The sequence below is a fragment of the Coccidioides immitis genome (genome assembly GCF_000149335.2).
Source record: "Coccidioides immitis RS genomic scaffold supercont3.4, whole genome shotgun sequence".
NCBI lineage: Eukaryota > Fungi > Ascomycota > Eurotiomycetes > Onygenales > Onygenaceae > Coccidioides > Coccidioides immitis.
This window is the reverse complement of record NW_004504311.1, coordinates 2,185,988-2,203,084: the sequence shown is the minus strand read 5'-3', so window position 1 is coordinate 2,203,084 and position 17,097 is coordinate 2,185,988. Positions and strand designations below refer to the sequence as shown.

Here is a 17,097-nt window from a genome sequence, read left to right as displayed (position 1 = left end):
GTGCTTTGAATGCCACTCTGCTGAGCCCAACGCAGCCCTCATCATACCCAAATTGCCCGTCCCTGACCCCGCGGGATTTGGTTTCGCCCCGCCCCATCAGGCCATCCAGGCGTTGCGTGGTGAAACTTGCAAAAGCCCCGCGCTAGCTCGCGGAGCCAAAAGCGGGAAACGGTTACATCGAGCCAGTTAGTGATTACCTACCTGCCTCCAAACCGCAGTGCGAGACGGCTCTTCGGCAGACGACGAGTTGCATGCACCGGTTTGAGTAACTGCTATTATTGCTTTTGCACGATACGCTGTGTCGACGTCACCGATTGCGGATCTGCAGATTTGAATTATTAATCCAAGATTGAAATCATTTGCGGGGTCGAAATATCTAAGGATTGAGGGTGGGGAGAGAGAGTAAGACAGAGAGCAAGAAAGACAAAAAAGAGAGAGAGAGGCACAGAGAGAGGGGGAAAGAGAGACGTGCAGGCAGGTTTGGTTTAAATAGCACTATAGTGCCGCTCGGTAAGTTCGTTTCTTGTTCTTTTTCTTCTTTTAATTCAAGCTCCGTGGGAAGTCATTGGAAGGATAGGTGAGTACAGCTCTACCGGTTTGGGCGACTTTCAAGAGCTCTCGCTGAGTAGCATCTAGGAACAATGGCCCCAATTCGTCCAGCTCCAGCCTACGACGCTCCTGCAGGCTCGCCAGTTCATGCCGACAAGGCATTCTACACCCGCGTAGCCGAGACAGCAAACAAACCCGGCGGCCGCGTCCTCGAATACTCTGCTATCATCCGTCCACGCGCCGGTCACGCATGGAAGGTTCGTGCCGGCCAGGTCTGCAGGATCACCGCCCCCGAGGGGCCCCAGGTCGGCGACTTCAACATCTGGAACCTGCATAACCCCCGCGAGCGCTTCTGGGCAACGCGCACCCGGCAGATCCACCAGAGCCACGTCTCCGTGTTCGATCGCCTGTGGTCCTGCCTACCGTTCATGCGGCCCCTTATGACCATCACTGCCGACTCGCTGGCGGACTACGGAGTTGACGAGTACGGCGGTCGTGTCCACGACTGCCTGGGCACCCGATGTGATCCGTACATCAACCTGCTGATGGGCGGCGAGAGCGACGATTTCCACTGCCATTCAAACCTCACTCGCGCCGTGGCCCCTTACGGACTCAACGAATTTGACGTGCACGACGTGATCAACGTGTTTCAGGTGACGAAGCTCGATGAAAAGGGTAGATATTGTATGGGCGCTTCTCCCGCAAAGAAGGGCGACTATTTCGAATTCTTCGCCGAGGTCGATCTGCTCTGCGCCTTGTCGACCTGTCCCGGCGGAGATCTCTCCCACTGGGGCTGGGATGGAAGCGGCGAAATGCGCGAAACCGCCCGGCCGTTGGGCGTAGAGGTTTACAACATGACGGACTCGAGTATCTTGGACGGATGGAAGTCCCCCGAACCCTCTAAATATAAGGGTATGCATGGCATTAAGATGCCGGCTCGGGAGCCAGACTCCACAGTCGTAGGATTGTGAACAATTCATCTGAAGATAATTGGACTATGGCATTGAAAAAAAAATTTTCCTTCTTTTAACCCCTCTTAGTTGTGATCTTTGAGATATCTATTTACTTTGGCCAAAAAAAAAAAAAAAAGTTGATCTCATACCGTTGTAACGAACGAGATATTCTCTAGTAATTTCAACTGACTTCAGGATGTTTGGACGCGTGACAAATCGCCACCGGCAATCCTTGAATTGCGTTGTGCTAACCGATCTCTATATATCTATCTATCTGTTTTATTACTGATTAACTTGGCTAAATATGCCTGTACGGCGCAGGGCTATAGAGCTGCTGCCCATCCTTCTTGAAACCTTCAATAACCTTCTGCCCACCCTCCTTGCTCACCAACCACTTCGCAAACTCCTTTGCCATCTCGGCATTTTTCGCACGAGCCCCGACCAACAAATGTGCAGGGTTCAGTAGTGGATCATCCGCGTCGTTGGTGCCCTTTTTATAAATGACCATCTGGTCACGCAGGCCACGGGGGATGGAGAGGTACGTCCCGTAATCGGTGATGGTGTATTCCCTAAGCAGAATGGCGGCGGTGAGGGCCTGGATGGGAAAGGTGATGTACTGATGATACCAGGTTGAGTAGGCGGTGGCCCAGGGGACCTGTACAAGCCCCAATTTTAGCCAAAACAAAGATAAGATGCATGTGCTGCATTGACTTGGGGGAAGTTATTTAACTGGTGCTCGGATAACTTCTCACCTGCCCAATGCTAAGCCAGAGCTCAGCCTCCTTGATGTTCGTCGCCGATTTATCGTAGCGACTTAAGAACCGAACGGGAGGTTTAGTATTTCCAGCTTCAGCGGCGTCATGCATCTTCGAGAACATATCAGCAATGTCGCTGTCCCCTGAGAGCTTCGCCGGGTTGGAGGGTGGTCCGATGAGCATGAAATGGTCCCGGAAAGCATAGTAGCTTGGGGACTCGGAGATTCCGTGCTTGATCGAGATACGTTCGGCCACGGGGCTGTAAGTGATGCCGACATCGACAATTCCGTCCTTGAGGTAGTTGATAGTCACAGTGGTATCGCTCTTATACCAAGCAACCTTGAACGGAGCCGATCCGCTGTCAACTTTTGATTTGATGAAGGCATCCGCGAGCTCTTTCATGCGTAGATCTGTCAGAATTCTCGTCCCCATGATGAAGAAAAGCAGAAATATTTTGAGCTGTTCACCTTTTACTAGACCACTTTGACCTGCTCCTCCATTGCCGATCCTCAATTGCACGGGTGAGTGCTTCGAACCGTATCCTCCATCATAGACATCCTCCGGATCCACGGCCAGGATACCTGCAACGAACTGCAGAACGCAGAGGAAGAGAACTCTGGTTGACAACATACTGACTACAATCGCTTGCACCAGGCCCTTTTTCTCTTTTTTTTCCCAGAGTCCTCTCGATGATGGGCGTCGAAATGTTCCCCGACTCCCCAGGACAAACCTCTCATCTTTTTATACACTCTCGATCGGTCCAGCTTCGACGTCCTCACGAGCCCCGGCCAGCAAAATGGGTGTAACTATGGGTTAACTATTAAACGCCACCGAGAATTCACGGCTGGCTGAAAGGGGAAAAAAAAAGAAAAACAAAGAAAGCCACTGAGCTGGCATTGATAGCAAACGTCTCCTACTAGCGCAGGCAGCCGATAAACCAGATGAAGGCCACATCAACCTTGTGCGACAGCATGTGGGCTCTGTCCGATCGGGAAGAGCCCGCAAATCCAATGTCTTTGTGATTTGCTTTTTCGGGTCAGCCATCCCGATCGAGATCGACGTTTCGCCGAACCCCTGGCGGTGAGCAGAAAATTGACAGGAATCAGCAACGCCCACGGGTCTAAAATTGCGCAGGAGATTCGGAAAAACTCTCTTCAACAATTACCAAGGACGGCATAACACAGGCGGTTCTCGAGGAGCTCTTCTTCTTTTTCCTTTTTTTTTTTTTTTTTTTTTTTTTTTAAAGCGCAGGGAGCCATTTGGTCGTAAGCTATGATAGGTCATTAGTGGTCAGTGTCGATCAATTTTGCGGCTATTTGGGGCTTCCATTGTTACTAGAAACGGTATGGCTGCGTATATGTAATTAACTATGTAGTTAAGTCGTGCTCCAGAAGCTGCGCGACAAGCCTGACGGCCCTCACAAAAGCTTTCGGCTCATCATCATCTACCAAACCATGGCCCTGTCTCAGAGCTTCGCTCGAAGCAACGAGGCGGAATATCAACGCTCTCACGAGCATCTGCAACCGAAAAGCATCGGTTCCCAACACGCGAACCAGATTCTCCCCCTCGCCATGCCAGATCAGACCGTCAGCGACAACGATCGCTTCAGCATACTCAACAGGCCGCCAGTACAGCGATAGATCGATGATAGTTGGCGACGACGCGCTGTCCCCACCAGATACCGGGAAGAGGACATTGCCCGCCAGATCACCGTGGACAAGCTGACATTTGGTGTTCTCCGCGGCGATCGGTCTCCGGAGCTGAAGCAGCCCTTTGAACGCCTCTTCGAACTCAGGCACGATCTGAACGCCGTCCTCCGCGGGCTGCTCTTCGTCCCAGGCGATCCGGTCACCTCTCGCCCACCTATGGCTCCTGGCGGCGATGAAGGGCGGCGGCTCCCGCACCATCGTCGCCAGGTCTTCATGGAAAACTCGCCCAGCATGTAAGACGCGGTTCCACCGGTCCTCCAGCTCGTTGGGCCCAGCGCAGTCGGGTATCAGCACCGTGGCAGCCCATCCGTCGACGACGTATTCGCAGGGCTGACCCGGGCCGGTGGCGGGGATTGGCTCGGCGAGCTGGTATCCGGGTGTCTTGTCACCGTTGCGCCGCAGTTCGTGCTGGAGTCTGCTAACGTATTCGGCTTCCTGGCGTTCGTCGACGGGCTTCAGGACGGCGTTTGCCACCTGGTAGCTCTGGCCCTGGCCACCAGGCAGCTGCTGAGGAGTTTCCGGTAGGTTAAATGCGGCCAAGACATGTGGAGGTGGAGGAGAGGATGAATTCATGGTTTGGGATCTCGGCAGAAGAAAAAAAAACAAGAAGAAATGGCTTGAGCCTGGAATTGAAATGGGGACGAGGTATGAAATTCTTCGGCAACGAGGCTCGTCAATCATTAACTCTTTCGTTGGCTTCCGGGATGGACGTTTCTCGGCGATCGCCCCCGCGCCATCTGACGCGTTCCAGGCCAACTTCCTCGAAACTCGTACATTTTTATAAAGTCTTCCAAGTAGCGGACAGAGGAGACTGACGCGGTCACTGGAAAATCGCGCGTCCAAAAACTCAACTGTACACTTCAAGCGGGTACTCCCCGTACAATATCTAATAATCTCCAGTTCTTTATACTTCCGTACTCTGAAGACTATGATGCCGAAGTACAGGGGTACTCCATACAGAGCTACTTCCACTAGACCGTGTCATGACATTCAGGTACACAAGCGCTCCGTGACAGATGTTGAACTGCAAATTCACGATCAAAGTTCCATCACAGCCAAAGTCGACTGCCACTCTTTGATCTTCAGCTGCAATTTTTTCTTAGCCCAGCAGTTAGTCGACTAAGCCAAACCAGCTGACTGCAACCACACGCAGCTGCCAGACACAGGGCCGGTGATTTCCCGTTCAGTCAGGCCCGCTTTGTACCCTCCCAAAAATAAATAAATAAACAATAAAAATATAGTTAATTAAATATAATTAAAAATAAAGTAAAAAAAAAAAAAGGAAGTGATAAAAAAGCCGCCCCCACCCTGTCATGAAAAGCCGCTCTTCCTATGACGACATCAGCCGATTTAAGCGTAATTTTTCGCCCATCTGCATCACCCCAATACTGTACGGAGTAATGGTTGCGCATAACTCTTAAAAATGACTCTCTGCTAATTAACCTTAACCAGTCCCACACAGGCAGGTGGGGCATAGAACTCTCCCCCCACACTTATGTTTGTCAATGACAGCAGAATCCCCCCTTGCCTGTTGGGGAAAATGTCAGGACACATGGCGAATAATTCCGGCAGGTACAATGCTTGTTCTGCTCATGGGCTACTTATATGGGGAGCCTTAAGGGGAAGGAGCGTGCAACAGAAAGATGGTAACTTGGAAGTTGCAGGGCCCTCTAAACGTGTAGAATAATGCACTGTAGTTATGTATGCGGCAGTTACCTAAGCGCTGACTCTGCAAACCCGGCAGCCGGAGAAAAGAGAAAGGAAAAACATAAAAAGAAAGGAAAAGAAGAGAAAAGATCAAAAAAAAAGGGAGATGTCCAAGTACAAGGTCGAGAAGAAAGATGACACGTAAATTCTATTCCCGCCCAGTTGATCCGTTTAAAGAAGAGACGTGCTTAGCCCATAGAATACCACTCACTCCTTTGCTTTCCGCGCGGGGGAAGAAGAAAAGAAAAGAAAAAAAAAGAAGAAGAAAAGAAAAGAAAATGAAGCCTAAGCGCACGTTTTTGCCCATAATTCGTAAACCCCGGGTTCTCGTGATGTTCGTAAAAAGATGACGAGGTAAGAAAAATAAAGAAGAAAGAAATAAAGGGAGCAAGTATGCCAAGGTGAGGAAACAAGTTCGGCCTTGACGAGAAGGAAGCTCACGAGCTGTGCCCCCGTCTAGGTGGTCTTGGTCTGCGTCTTTGCCGGGCCATCCTGTTCGACGTTGACGTACTGGCTGCTCTGAAGGAAGTGGACGTGGTCATCCGGGTACTCGAGCCTGGAAATTAATCCTTAAGTTAGCCTTTATTTTGAGTACATATATATATATATATATATACATATCGCGAGGCAGGCAAGAGAGGGCTGGAAAGGGAGATAGATGGTCCTTACGTGAAGCCCTTGATCAGCTTATACTCGTGGCGGATGGTGCCCCCGGTCTTCTTTGCTTCTTCCTTGGCCCTGTAGGAGTGCAAAAAAAGAAAAAAAAAGAAAAATAAAGCGTCAGTCTCGGGCAGAGGAGCCGTGATGGGGAGCGGGAAGGCAGGCCTAGCGCGAAGCGTACTTTTCGAGCTCCTCAGCGGAGGCGTTTGGCTTGAGAGTAACCTGTAGCGAAACTCGTTAGGGAGGTGGTGCTTTCAGAGGGCGAAAAAGAAAGGTGCAGGGGAGTTCAAGGGCCTGAGACTCACGTTGAACATGACCATCTTGACGGATAAAGACACGGTCTTCAAGGTAGCCCTTTCGATGTGTGAGAAGAATCGAGGATTGAACTGAGGAAGAAGGCTTGTAGAGCTGTTGCTGGCTGTTGCTGGCTGTTGCTGGCTGTCTGCTGGGGAGATATCGACTTGAGCTCTGAAGGCTTGCTGAAGAACAAATGTGAATGCTCGAAGGAGGGTGAAGAAAAAGAGAAGAGAAGGAGAGAAAGAAGAAAGAAAAGAAAAGAAAAGAAAAGAAAAGAAAAGAAAAAAAAAGGTTAAGTGTGAGAGAGAGGGAGAGTGTGTAGAAGAGCGAATGTATTAACAAGCCAGAATATGCGCGCCGGCTGAAGCAGCGGACCGTTGGAAGGCAAAAAGAAGCTTCCGCGTAACAAAGTTGCGACCGAAAAAAAGCAACCCACCTTGTTACGTTTTGGCTACGGTTGGCAGAGCCGAACGGGGCTCGACAAACACGTTTTGGTGACAGCAATCAGTTACAGGCACAGGAACAGGCAAACTGACAGCTGACAGGTTACGGGGCGGCCAGGTGATGCCTTCAGGGGGAGGGCTGGGCTGACGGGGCGCTGAGTGAATCATGCTGTCCACCTCCATCCTCCATCTAAGAATAGATGGATCAGACGGAATAGGTAACAATGCAGGTATGTAATAACTACAGGCTGCTTAAAAAAAGCCGTGCTTGATGGTTTCTTACGTCAGGCTGCATAAGCTTGCGCGAACTAGGATCTCGCTGCAATTCATTCATTGTTTGCTCCCCTAAAAGCACAGAATAACCAAAGCCTCCAGAGACGTCATCGCCCAACGATAGTTAAAAAAAAAACAATGAGACGAAAACCCCCAAACCCCGCCGCTCCCAACCCAATCAGATTGCATTTAGCATGGGGAAAGATTTGAAACATCTCCTAACTGGCTCTGGGATGCGGATTTCCTTCGAAGTATCCCGGATCAATTCGACAAGATACTGCTCGATCTTCTCTTCGTCATCCTTGATCTCCAGCGTCTCTGCGCCGCCATACCGGACAAGGTGGCAGGACGGGGTGAAGGTGAAGAAGCGCGAGTAGGTCCCGATTGTTCCAATGCCGTACAGCTTCCTGGTATCTGGCCGCTCGGCGCGCACGGTGTTGAGGTCAACCGCCAACAGATCCCAGATGTCCTGCCATGCTTCAGACTGAGCCCGTGGGCTGTCGGTGGCCGGTGGCTTGACGAAATGTAGTAAGATGACCGTATTGAGAGAGCCTTTCTCCAATCGACTGATAGCGATGTAAGGCGCCATGGTGCCGTGGGTGATCTCGATGTCTAGCCTTTTGCCGAAGCCGTCGTGGAAGTCGAAGTATTCATGCAGAATGCTCCACCAGAGATGGGCCGCGTTCTGTTGCGTTGGCCGCTCCGCGAGGGCATCGTAATAGCTCGAAACGAGGGGCTTGCTCATATACTGCATAATATTTAGCCAAAAGAAAAAAAAAAAAGAACATTATTTTTTCTTTTCTTGTGAGGAGTCATGTTATGATAAAGAGCTTACCCCCATCTTTGCCAAAACCACCACAGAAAAAGAGAAAAAGGATCGGTCAAGTGGGAATCAGATAGGCTAAGCGGGAGATCGGCAAACGATGATTCCAGGTTCGAGAGGCGCGTGTAGGAGTAGCCGTGCTTCCACGAAGATTTGTTGTACTTGAACCTCACGAAGTGAAATGAAGCAGAAAAAGTTCACCTCATGAGGAAGAACACAAGTGAGATGATCACCTGGGAAACTTTTTTTTTTCCCCCTTTCCTCGACTCTCCTAACCGAATGGAGAATCCCATCGCAGCGAGCACACGTGATTGATATTATGTCCTGCAATATCAAATGATATGTCAAGTCAACCGACAGTTCCTAGCACGAGGCCCTGCTGGCCCCTCTGCTTCCTCAGTCGATTGCTGGTCTCCACAATGCTTCCTTCAAACGCCCACCACCAGCGCTGGAAGACTATCTGTCCGATTTCCCACTTATCCGCCACAAACGGATCCGATCCGGACACCCTGATGCCCTCTGTGGGATCCTCAATGTCATATACCAGCGTCACAAGACCCATCGGGTCCGCGGCGGGCGCTGGTCGTAGATGCGGTGGCAAGCTGAAGACTTGGATCAGCTTATCCCGCACCGTTGGCCAAGGTAGGAGGTCAAGCATCGGGTGGTGAGGGATCAGTCGTTGTGTTGGAGTCGGTCGGAAGTTCACTGGAAGATGCGCCAGGGAAGAAGAATCATCATTCCCCGGCCCGGTGAAGAAGGGGCTGATGCCCGATATATCCCAGAGACTCTGTGTTATATCGAGACGGGTAGCAATTGTCAACACAGCTTTGAGCAGGGTCAGTGTCGGCACGTCGATGGTCCTGTCATCGGGAAACGTGAACGTGGAAGTCTGATGCGACTGCAGGCTAGAGGAGAGATCTGGGTTACGGCCGTCTTCCAGGTTGGCGGGATTGGACAGAAACTGCCACGTCAACGCCGGCGAATCCAGCAATTCTGGTGGAAACGAATCCAGACCCGGAGGCATAGCTTGGGGTTCAAGGTCTAATAGGGATTCAAAGGTGGAATCTAAGAAATCTGGCTGGCTAAGGAGGCTCGACCCGGTTACGTCTGACAGCGCCGCATTGGGCAAGACATTCGTGAACGCGTCCCGGGATAGCGTATTGCTCTGGGGCGGAGTAAGCGGAAAGATGCCTTCCACATCGTCCGTCGTCGTAGATGAAGCAGATGACTGCGAGAAGGCCACCGGAGAGTTTGAAGAAGACTCATTCTCTCCCCTCTTAGGAGCTAGTGGATCTGTCGGGCTGCAACGCCCTTTGCTCTTCTCGAGCTCCTTTTCAAGCGCTGCTAGACGCTCACGCTTTCGTTTCCCTGGGAGTCAAATCAGCACGACGACCAAATACGTGCGTTGTTCGTCGTCGTCCGGCAATCTGCCGGTAGTTAGTCGAGACGGTTGTGGACTCACGGTATCGACGTTGTGCCAGAACGTTGAGAACTCTTTTCCGCTCAGCTGCATCTTCCGAATGGTCTGGGACCTCGAGCTCTGTCGCTTGCCGCCGGCGCTTTGTTGCAGCCATAGCTCTGCGGGGACTTTCAACGCCGGTCAGAAGAGTGTCAAACCTGTCGCACACGACGCACTATGGAATAGAAGGATCGAGCGCAGTATGGGCGACCTGGGACACTCTGCAGTCCATGGCACCGCGGGCGAGCATGGTGTGCTTTATATTGTTACATTTGGGGTCGGCCCGATCGGCCTTGGTCGCGGAGACTTTTGCGGCTAACCACTCCCGAGGCCCCTGCCAAGAACTGCCATAACGTTATGCTCCAGAATCCCCGCGCCAAGAAGTAAAAGGAGAAGAGAATGCCTGTCAACCAGGGCCTTCGAGCTACACGCATATTTATACCTTTGCATAAAAAAAGGTTGATTTCAATATGTCTACACTATCTTCGGCCAGTTCCTCCAAGTTAGCCTACAAAGGTGTTGCTGCTCCAAAGGAATCATCTTGTTGATAAGTGACGATAGTTGCTGTGCAACGGTTCTCTCCTGCAGAAACAAGTATGTTTGGATTAACTCATTAACCATGTAGTTGTGTGATTGATTAAAGCATCAAAGACATGCCATCTACCAATATAATATCAAAGGTTGTGCGTCACTTGTTTGACACACATAGTCCTGCCAACCTCCCATTCTTGAAAGACTAAGCCGGGAACTTCAGCGACGCAACGAATTCTAGAAGATCTTCCAGCAACTCGGCACGATGAGTGATTTGCAAGCCTAGCAAAATCAGTTCCATGTTTCAAACGTGCTATGAGGAGATCACTCACCATGAGCACCATTCTGATATTCCTTGGTTATGGCTCGAGGAATCAAGTCTTTGATTTTATCCAAGGTCGCTTCCGTTGGATTCCCCGTATCTTTATCGCCATTGACAGCCATGACAGGTACATCGGTTTCCTTTCCGATTCTTGCCAGCATTTCGGTGAAGTCGGTGGAAGTGATGATCTGAATGCATCGCTCCACCGCCAGAGAATCGGCGCTAAGGATCAGTTGAACATATTGCTGTAAAGTGTCTTGCGGCAGATTATGACCGCCATCAGGTCCCAGTGATGCCGGCAATGCCTGCTTTACAAATTCTGCTCTCGAGGTACGCAGTCCTTGGATTATACCGTCCCAAACCTCCTGACTTGGAGCCTTTGGGTGAGCAGAAGACGCCAGCGGGCACGGCAATGCGGGACCAATCCAAAAAAATCCCTACATCCAAAAATAAAGGTTAGAATTAGCGATGACGGGGAGACGCGGGCTCCGGGTCGGGGAAGGGAAAGGGTGCTGACCTTGCAGTTTTCTCTTACATACTCGCTCTGCCAGTACGCTTGAATGGTCTCACCGGGTCCCATACTTGCGGCGACAAAAACGAACGGTCCGACATTGATCTGCTCGAGTAAATGGATCGTATCCGCCGCGAAAACGGAGTAGTCTATCGGTTTGGACTGATCGTTGTCGCAGCCGTTCCAGTCACTCTTCCCGAAACCGCGCCGGTCGGGAGCGATGCATCGGAATCGATATGTCTCGCAGAGCTGGAGCATGAGTGGCTCATAGACGAGCCCCGACTGGGGCCATGGGTGAATGAAGACAATGGCTGGTTGCGGTTTGGTGCCGTATGCAGGGTCCGGGTGGTATGGTGGTGGATGGGATGCGGGAAAGTAGTCACGATAGAAGAGATGGGCACCGTCGACGGGACTGTTGAAGCGGGGCATCGTGATAATATATGATGGTAGAAAAGCTTTTAAGTATCGGTAGACAATTGGACTTTTGATCTATAATTGAAAAATTTTTTTTTTTTTTAGGAATCTGAAGCTCTTAAGCTCTGATAGAAGGGGGGAACTGGGCTGTTGAAGATGAACCCCGAGGAAAAGGGTATCCATGGACTTTTATACACCTCAAACATAACGATTTCTTTTCCGAAACGGTCGACGCTATCTCTGTAGGGCATAACTATGGGATTTAGCTGGAGTTATGCCGTATGAAGTTGAGCGATGGCGGCTTCGCTAAGTCGAGGGGGAGGCATAACGTTATGTCCGCCCAGCGACGAGAAGCCCCACAGATTGCCAACAACATCAACACAGTTCGCAGCCAGCAAAGACTTATGGGAGATCCCCAAGAATAGATTCTGAAATTTTTTTTTTTTTTTCCTCAGTTGGGTCTGGCTTTTATCTACGAAGATAAGACATGGGCCTACCTGCTTGTCATTGATCAATATCTGGCGGGGTGATTCTGGTAAGTCTGATGGGATTTCTGCCATAATTCATTTCGCCATTTGGAAATATAGCCTCTAGACATCCATCCGTATTCAGGATATTTAGCCTATAGGGAGCTTTCAGCGGCATTTCGGAGTCTGTCCACTCTAATCGTATTAGGGGAGGTAGATCCAATCTGACAACATAAGGCGCTCACGAGATGGAGTAGCTGGTCAAGGAAGAACCGCGGCCAAGCTCGTATCTTGGGTCGCACATCAGGGTGCGGTACGCTGTATTTGAATCGATAACATCGGTGGCTTTGCCAACGGCACTGTCATATGGCCGTGAAGGTTTATTCCGCGTGGAGTAGTGATGTAGGTGGGAGCAACTGCGAGCATTCCGTATCCATCTGTGTTTGGATCACGTTTCGCACCACAGAAAGCTATTTGTGTTATACCAAACCTGAGATCGACAACACATTTGCACGAAGGGTAGAGTAGCAAAGACAGAGTGACCCTTTTCCCGTTAGCTATATCAAAGTTGGGATCCGGAGTACGGAGTAGATTGGGACGATATAATCGTCGAGCCCACCAGAAACAGAGCGATCAACCAACAGCTACGGCAACCCAGAGGGCGCAGGGCCCGCGGTAACGATAAAAACGCCACACGCAAGATCGCATTCCAGCAGGCCAATCAAGTTTTGAGAAGGCCCACGTTGTTACCGATCCAATCCTTAAATGGTTTAGTGTATTTCCGTCGGTGACAACCAAAGCCTTGGCGGCGCTGCTTGGTGTTTCTCATCTTCAAATGTTTCTGAGACTTCGCGGCGCTCAACGTGCTCAGCCTCGTGATGGTCAACGTAGTTAACCAACGTACCAGGTTTCGTGGGATTGAAGACAGCGGATCACTGAAAGGAGCGCGGAGTAGGGCACGGAGTACTGTAGTAACGAGTTAAACTGCGCAGTACGCCACTACAACTTGGTGGTTGTGGTGGAAGTAAGACCACCTTTGAATCTCGAGGAATGTCTGTACCAAATGGATGTCGTAACGGTAACTCCTTAGACTGCTCCACGGGGGTACGGAGCACGGAGCACTCCGTCCAAACAAAGCCCCTTCGGCTAAATGAGCTCGTTGGCTGGCGTTTGACTGCGGATTTGTGTCCGCTCACTAGCCGCGTTCGGCGGTGTAACTCGCAAAGCAATCTCGCGGGATTGGGCGCTGTGGGCCGCCGTAACCAGCTGGTTAGCTGTTTTCGCTTTGAGACGGAGAGGCGGATGCAGGGCGTTGGCGCGGGTGGAGGGAAAGGTTGTCGACTCCGGATCTTGAAATTTGTTTTGGGCTATTTCAGGATTCGGGTGCTCCGGGGTGCAGGGGACCGAAGATTCACGACAAACCTCAAACTTGCTTTCTTAAGCTCTCCGCCCCGCTGCTTCTCCCGCTCCTCCTCCTGCTGCTTGCTCCCACCCTCCCTTTCGTCCCGTCTCGATGCGACTGCAGATCACCCCCCCTGATTCCTAGCGCGTAGTATGGAAGCAATTTCACCATGCTCCTTCGACGGCTGTCCTCTGCACAATTCCTTCGGCCTGGCGTGCCCTTCCAATCAATTCCGTCCCGTCCGCTTAGTTCGCTGGACACGAACGCCTGGTCCTACCCCCCTTCAGCAACCGACGTCGCTACTGATGAAGTTACACAGTTGGCCTCCAGCCCCAAGCGTCCCTTGACGCTGAATGATCTACTCCGGTAAGCGTGTATCTTGGATGCGAATGCAGACCTGATGAGTGAAACTGATACGTGGGGTGTTCAAAAGACATGGCTGCCCTCCACTGTCCAAAGAGGCTCTGTTATCGTCCGCCAACTTTACGCTATCTCTACTTCCCGCACGTCTGGCGTATCGGATCCAAGCCCTTCGGAATCTTCCCTTCATAGTCGTGTCGAATCCTCACGTTTCGCAGATTTACAACAACTACATTCACTCTCTATCGACTCTGCTGCCGTATCAGAAGCGGAAGATCACCACCTCGGAAGATGAGAAGCAATTCACGGAAACGATGGCCGACCTGGTCCAAACACATACAAACACTATTCCCGTGTTGGCTAGAGGGTTTCTCGAGTGTCGAAAGTATATCAGCCCGGAGGAAGTCACAGCGTTCCTCGACGACCATCTACGCGCAAGAATCGGAACGCGACTCATCGCCCAGCAACACTTGGCCCTACATATGGCCTCCCAGCCTACCGAGGAAGGACGACCGCCCATTCCGTCGAACTATATCGGCGTAATAGATACAGCTCTTCAACCTGCTCGACTCATCCGAAGTTGCGAGGAATTTGTCGCCGAAATCTGTGAGCTGAAATACGGCGTGCGGCCTCGTGTGATCATCAACGGTGAAGTTGATGCTACTTTCGCGCATATCCCGGTCCATTTGGAGTACATAATCACCGAGCTGTTGAAGAATGCTTTCCGAGCTGTCGTGGAGAGTGGAAATGAGCGCGAGCCCGTCGAGGTGACTATCGCATCGGCACCCGATGTAGTCGATAAAAAAGATGAAAAGGCACCCTCATCGATGTGTCAGTTTTGTAAGCCTTCCAAGGGCAACATCGACTTTCAGGCGGCGAGCCAGCCCGGAGAAGTCCTAAGCAACAACGCATTTTTCGGGTCTATCGACTCGCCGACCCAAAGCATTACCATCCGGTTCCGTGACCGTGGAGGTGGTATCCCTCCAGAGATACTCGCTGATATTTGGTCCTATAGCTTCACAACATATTCAGAAGACGAAGTTCTCAACGAAGACAACGGCAACATTGACGGATTGAACCTCCTCTCTAATACAAATATCAACAATAGCACGATAGCCGGCCTGGGTTATGGTCTCCCCCTGGGAAGAGCATATGCAGAGTATTTTGGTGGTAGCATCCATCTGCAGAGCATGTGGGGCTGGGGAACGGATGTCTACCTGACGCTCCAAGGTGTTGGCAAAGTCAAATGATTCGTTTGAAAATTTGAGGAACTTCTATGTTATTGGAATTCCACCTGACGCGGATCTAAGTACATCATGCGAAGCTGGGCTGGATCTTCCCATTGGCTCTATTTGCCAATCTCTCTGGCATAAGCACCTGATATACCCGTTTGGCCCAAGCACAGACTACGGCACGGGTATCCTTAGGGTCGATGATCTCCTCCACACCGAATGCATTGGCGGTCCGGACCGGATTCATAAGTCGAAGATATTCATCCTCCAACTCCTTATATCGCTCTGCCTTTTTGCCAAGCTTTTCGGCTTCCCGTAGTTCATGTCGGTGACCGACTTCTATTCCACCATCCAGAGGCAATGACCCCCATTGACCAGATGGCCAGGCCACTTGCATTTTGGGATCACGACAGCCCACCATAACAGCGCCCGCGACGCCGAACGCTTTTCTTGTGATGACGTTGAAAATCGGCATCGTGGTAGAGTAGTACGCTTTCGTGAGCTCGACGCCCCAACGCATGGTGGCCGTTCGTTCAGCTACCGTCCCGATTGCATATCCAGCTTCAACGTCGTTAGATCAATATCCCATTATACCCTGCCAAGTTATCGATCTTAGGACGGTGGGCAACTTACGAACGTCAATGAATTGAATAACGGGGATATTCATAACGTCACATAACTTCAACAGTCTGGTCAACTTTTGGCTTCCGGCTGCATCCAGGGCCCCACTGTTGACTTCGCAGTTCAGCGAGATGATACCAACCGGTCGACCTCCAAGACGAGCAAGCCCAGTGATTGATGTTCGTCCCCATAACGGACCGATTTCGAACCACGAATCTTTGTCGACTACGGACTTAATAATGGTCCACGGATTGTACATTCTCTGCTGTCGTCTTGGAATTATGCTCCTGAGTGAGATGTCCTCTCTGTTTTCCGGATCGTCGCATGGAATCACTGGTGGTGCCTCGGCCCCCGAACTGGGAAGGTAGGCCAGGATAGTGCGTATTTGCTCGAAGCACTCTGCCTCATTTGCGGCTAGGTTGTCGATGGTGCCGTTGGTGCAATGCATCATGGGTCCGCCTAGTTCTTGAAAGTCCAGGCCTTCTTCGAATGTTGCGCCCTCGACAACTTTAGGACCAGCGTTGAAGAGGGAGCCCACGTCTGCGGCCATGACGGAGAAGTGACAGGACACCACTCTGGCAGCCCCGAGTCCAATCTACAGAGCATGGTTAGCACGTTAAAAATCAAGAACCCCCCTTCAAATCAACGGAAAGGAAAACAGAAAAAAAAAATTAAAAATTTAAAGGCCACTTACAGCAGGTCCAACAACAGCGCCCAAGTTTGGTATACCCATGTTTAACTGCTGAACCACATGCTTAAACGGCTTTACCTGTGGAACGTACGACCAGCCTTCCTTTCTAATCGTCGTCACACTTCCACCGCCAGAGCTTCCGTCAACCAATTTAATCATTGGCATTTTCAGGGCAACCGCCATTTGCTCCATATATATGGTCTTCTCAGCAATTGCCCCGTCTGCATGCCCACCGCGGATACTGAAGTCGTCCGCTGTCAAGAGCACCTCTCTGCCATTCAATTTTCCCATGCCCTGTACATTGTTACTCGGCGTGAACGCCACCGGCTCTTCCGTCAATGGACCGGTCTGTCTCCACGTCACCGTACCGCTGACGGAACCAATTTCCTGGAAGGTATTCGGGTCGACCAATTGCTCAATTCGCTCACGCACCCAGAGTTTCCCGGCTTGTTTTTGGCGGATGTACCCGCGATTCTTAGGATCAGGGTTGGAGGCTAGGGCGCGCAAGGTCGCTATCTGGCCGAGGACATCGGAGTGATCGGCGGGAAGGGAAGACGTAGTGGACGATTTGGGCTTACGTTTTTTGGTTTGGTTGGCTCCAGATCCGAGATGTGATGAGAGCTGGCTGAGTCGTTCGGTGGCCCTTTGGGATGGCTGCAGATCGTTGGCGTTTTCTTTGTCTTGGGCCATTGTTTGTGAGTGAGCTTCACTTCGTGTGGCCCACGATTTTTGCGCTTTGCTTAGTGTATCGAGTATAGTTTATATCGGAATTTTAGTTTGGATGTTGGAAAAGAATCGAGATACCCGAACGATTGTCCTTTTTTTTTATGGCCTAGGTCAGAGAGCGAAATATATTGTGTATAAAAGGCCGCGGCGGCTTCCTCGAGTTTGGATTATCCCGGACTTGGTTTCGATTTG

The 17,097-nt window shown here is 51.0% G+C and overlaps 11 protein-coding genes across 11 annotated transcripts; 3 read left to right on the top strand and 8 right to left on the bottom strand.

Moving 5' to 3' along the window:
• Window positions 1-641: 641 nt before the first annotated feature.
• On the top strand, window positions 642-1,791 carry CIMG_05058 (meiotic chromosome segregation protein; the record flags this gene model as incomplete). Its single annotated transcript, XM_001245616.2, has 1 exon — window positions 642-1,791. One exon carries the CDS (start codon window positions 642-644, stop codon window positions 1,518-1,520), a length of 879 nt encoding a protein of 292 aa, XP_001245617.1. The 3' UTR covers window positions 1,521-1,791.
• On the bottom strand, window positions 1,700-3,323 carry CIMG_05057 (uncharacterized protein). The gene is made up of 3 exons (XM_001245615.2): window positions 2,725-3,323; window positions 2,255-2,652; window positions 1,700-2,157 (listed from the first exon to the last, which is right to left on the bottom strand). Exons 1-3 carry the CDS (start codon window positions 2,885-2,887, stop codon window positions 1,801-1,803), a joined length of 918 nt encoding a protein of 305 aa, XP_001245616.1. The 5' UTR covers window positions 2,888-3,323; the 3' UTR covers window positions 1,700-1,800.
• Window positions 3,324-3,561: 238 nt separating this feature from the next.
• On the bottom strand, window positions 3,562-4,540 carry CIMG_05056 (TIGR02569 family protein; the record flags this gene model as incomplete). Its single annotated transcript, XM_001245614.2, has 1 exon — window positions 3,562-4,540. A coding segment is annotated over one exon (916 nt), but the record flags the coding sequence as incomplete, so codon positions are not given.
• Window positions 4,541-5,765: 1,225 nt separating this feature from the next.
• Window positions 5,766-6,937, bottom strand: CIMG_11467 (uncharacterized protein). The gene is made up of 4 exons (XM_012358466.1): window positions 6,639-6,937; window positions 6,515-6,555; window positions 6,343-6,411; window positions 5,766-6,229 (listed from the first exon to the last, which is right to left on the bottom strand). Exons 1-4 carry the CDS (start codon window positions 6,651-6,653, stop codon window positions 6,130-6,132), a joined length of 225 nt encoding a protein of 74 aa, XP_012213889.1. The 5' UTR covers window positions 6,654-6,937; the 3' UTR covers window positions 5,766-6,129.
• Window positions 6,938-7,524: 587 nt separating this feature from the next.
• CIMG_05055 (uncharacterized protein) lies at window positions 7,525-8,187 on the bottom strand (the record flags this gene model as incomplete). Its single annotated transcript, XM_001245613.1, has 2 exons — window positions 7,525-8,094; window positions 8,182-8,187. 2 exons carry the CDS (start codon window positions 8,185-8,187, stop codon window positions 7,525-7,527), a joined length of 576 nt encoding a protein of 191 aa, XP_001245614.1.
• A 331-nt stretch (window positions 8,188-8,518) lies between these two features.
• On the bottom strand, window positions 8,519-9,838 carry CIMG_05054 (uncharacterized protein; the record flags this gene model as incomplete). Its single annotated transcript, XM_001245612.2, has 2 exons — window positions 9,632-9,838; window positions 8,519-9,537 (listed from the first exon to the last, which is right to left on the bottom strand). The coding sequence occupies exons 1-2, from the start codon at window positions 9,741-9,743 to the stop codon at window positions 8,519-8,521; spliced, it is 1,131 nt and encodes a 376-aa protein (XP_001245613.2). The 5' UTR covers window positions 9,744-9,838.
• Window positions 9,839-10,364: 526 nt separating this feature from the next.
• On the bottom strand, window positions 10,365-11,421 carry CIMG_11466 (uncharacterized protein; the record flags this gene model as incomplete). Its single annotated transcript, XM_012358465.1, has 3 exons — window positions 10,365-10,441; window positions 10,492-10,918; window positions 10,999-11,421. 3 exons carry the CDS (start codon window positions 11,419-11,421, stop codon window positions 10,365-10,367), a joined length of 927 nt encoding a protein of 308 aa, XP_012213888.1.
• Window positions 11,422-11,482: 61 nt separating this feature from the next.
• On the bottom strand, window positions 11,483-12,368 carry CIMG_11465 (uncharacterized protein). Its single transcript, XM_012358464.1, has 3 exons — window positions 12,119-12,368; window positions 11,904-12,066; window positions 11,483-11,834 (listed from the first exon to the last, which is right to left on the bottom strand). Exons 2-3 carry the CDS (start codon window positions 11,964-11,966, stop codon window positions 11,679-11,681), a joined length of 219 nt encoding a protein of 72 aa, XP_012213887.1. The 5' UTR covers window positions 11,967-12,066; window positions 12,119-12,368; the 3' UTR covers window positions 11,483-11,678.
• Window positions 12,240-12,963, top strand: CIMG_11463 (uncharacterized protein; the record flags this gene model as incomplete). The annotated part of the gene is made up of 3 exons (XM_012358463.1): window positions 12,240-12,275; window positions 12,431-12,660; window positions 12,846-12,963. 3 exons carry the CDS (start codon window positions 12,240-12,242, stop codon window positions 12,961-12,963), a joined length of 384 nt encoding a protein of 127 aa, XP_012213886.1.
• Window positions 12,964-13,091: 128 nt separating this feature from the next.
• Window positions 13,092-15,155, top strand: CIMG_05052 (mitochondrial pyruvate dehydrogenase kinase). Its single transcript, XM_001245610.2, has 2 exons — window positions 13,092-13,641; window positions 13,709-15,155. The coding sequence occupies exons 1-2, from the start codon at window positions 13,445-13,447 to the stop codon at window positions 14,883-14,885; spliced, it is 1,374 nt and encodes a 457-aa protein (XP_001245611.2). The 5' UTR covers window positions 13,092-13,444; the 3' UTR covers window positions 14,886-15,155.
• Window positions 14,838-16,996, bottom strand: CIMG_05051 (propionyl-CoA carboxylase). Its single transcript, XM_001245609.2, has 3 exons — window positions 16,183-16,996; window positions 15,501-16,083; window positions 14,838-15,428 (listed from the first exon to the last, which is right to left on the bottom strand). The coding sequence occupies exons 1-3, from the start codon at window positions 16,867-16,869 to the stop codon at window positions 14,950-14,952; spliced, it is 1,749 nt and encodes a 582-aa protein (XP_001245610.2). The 5' UTR covers window positions 16,870-16,996; the 3' UTR covers window positions 14,838-14,949.
• Between the last annotated feature and the right edge of the window lie 101 nt (window positions 16,997-17,097).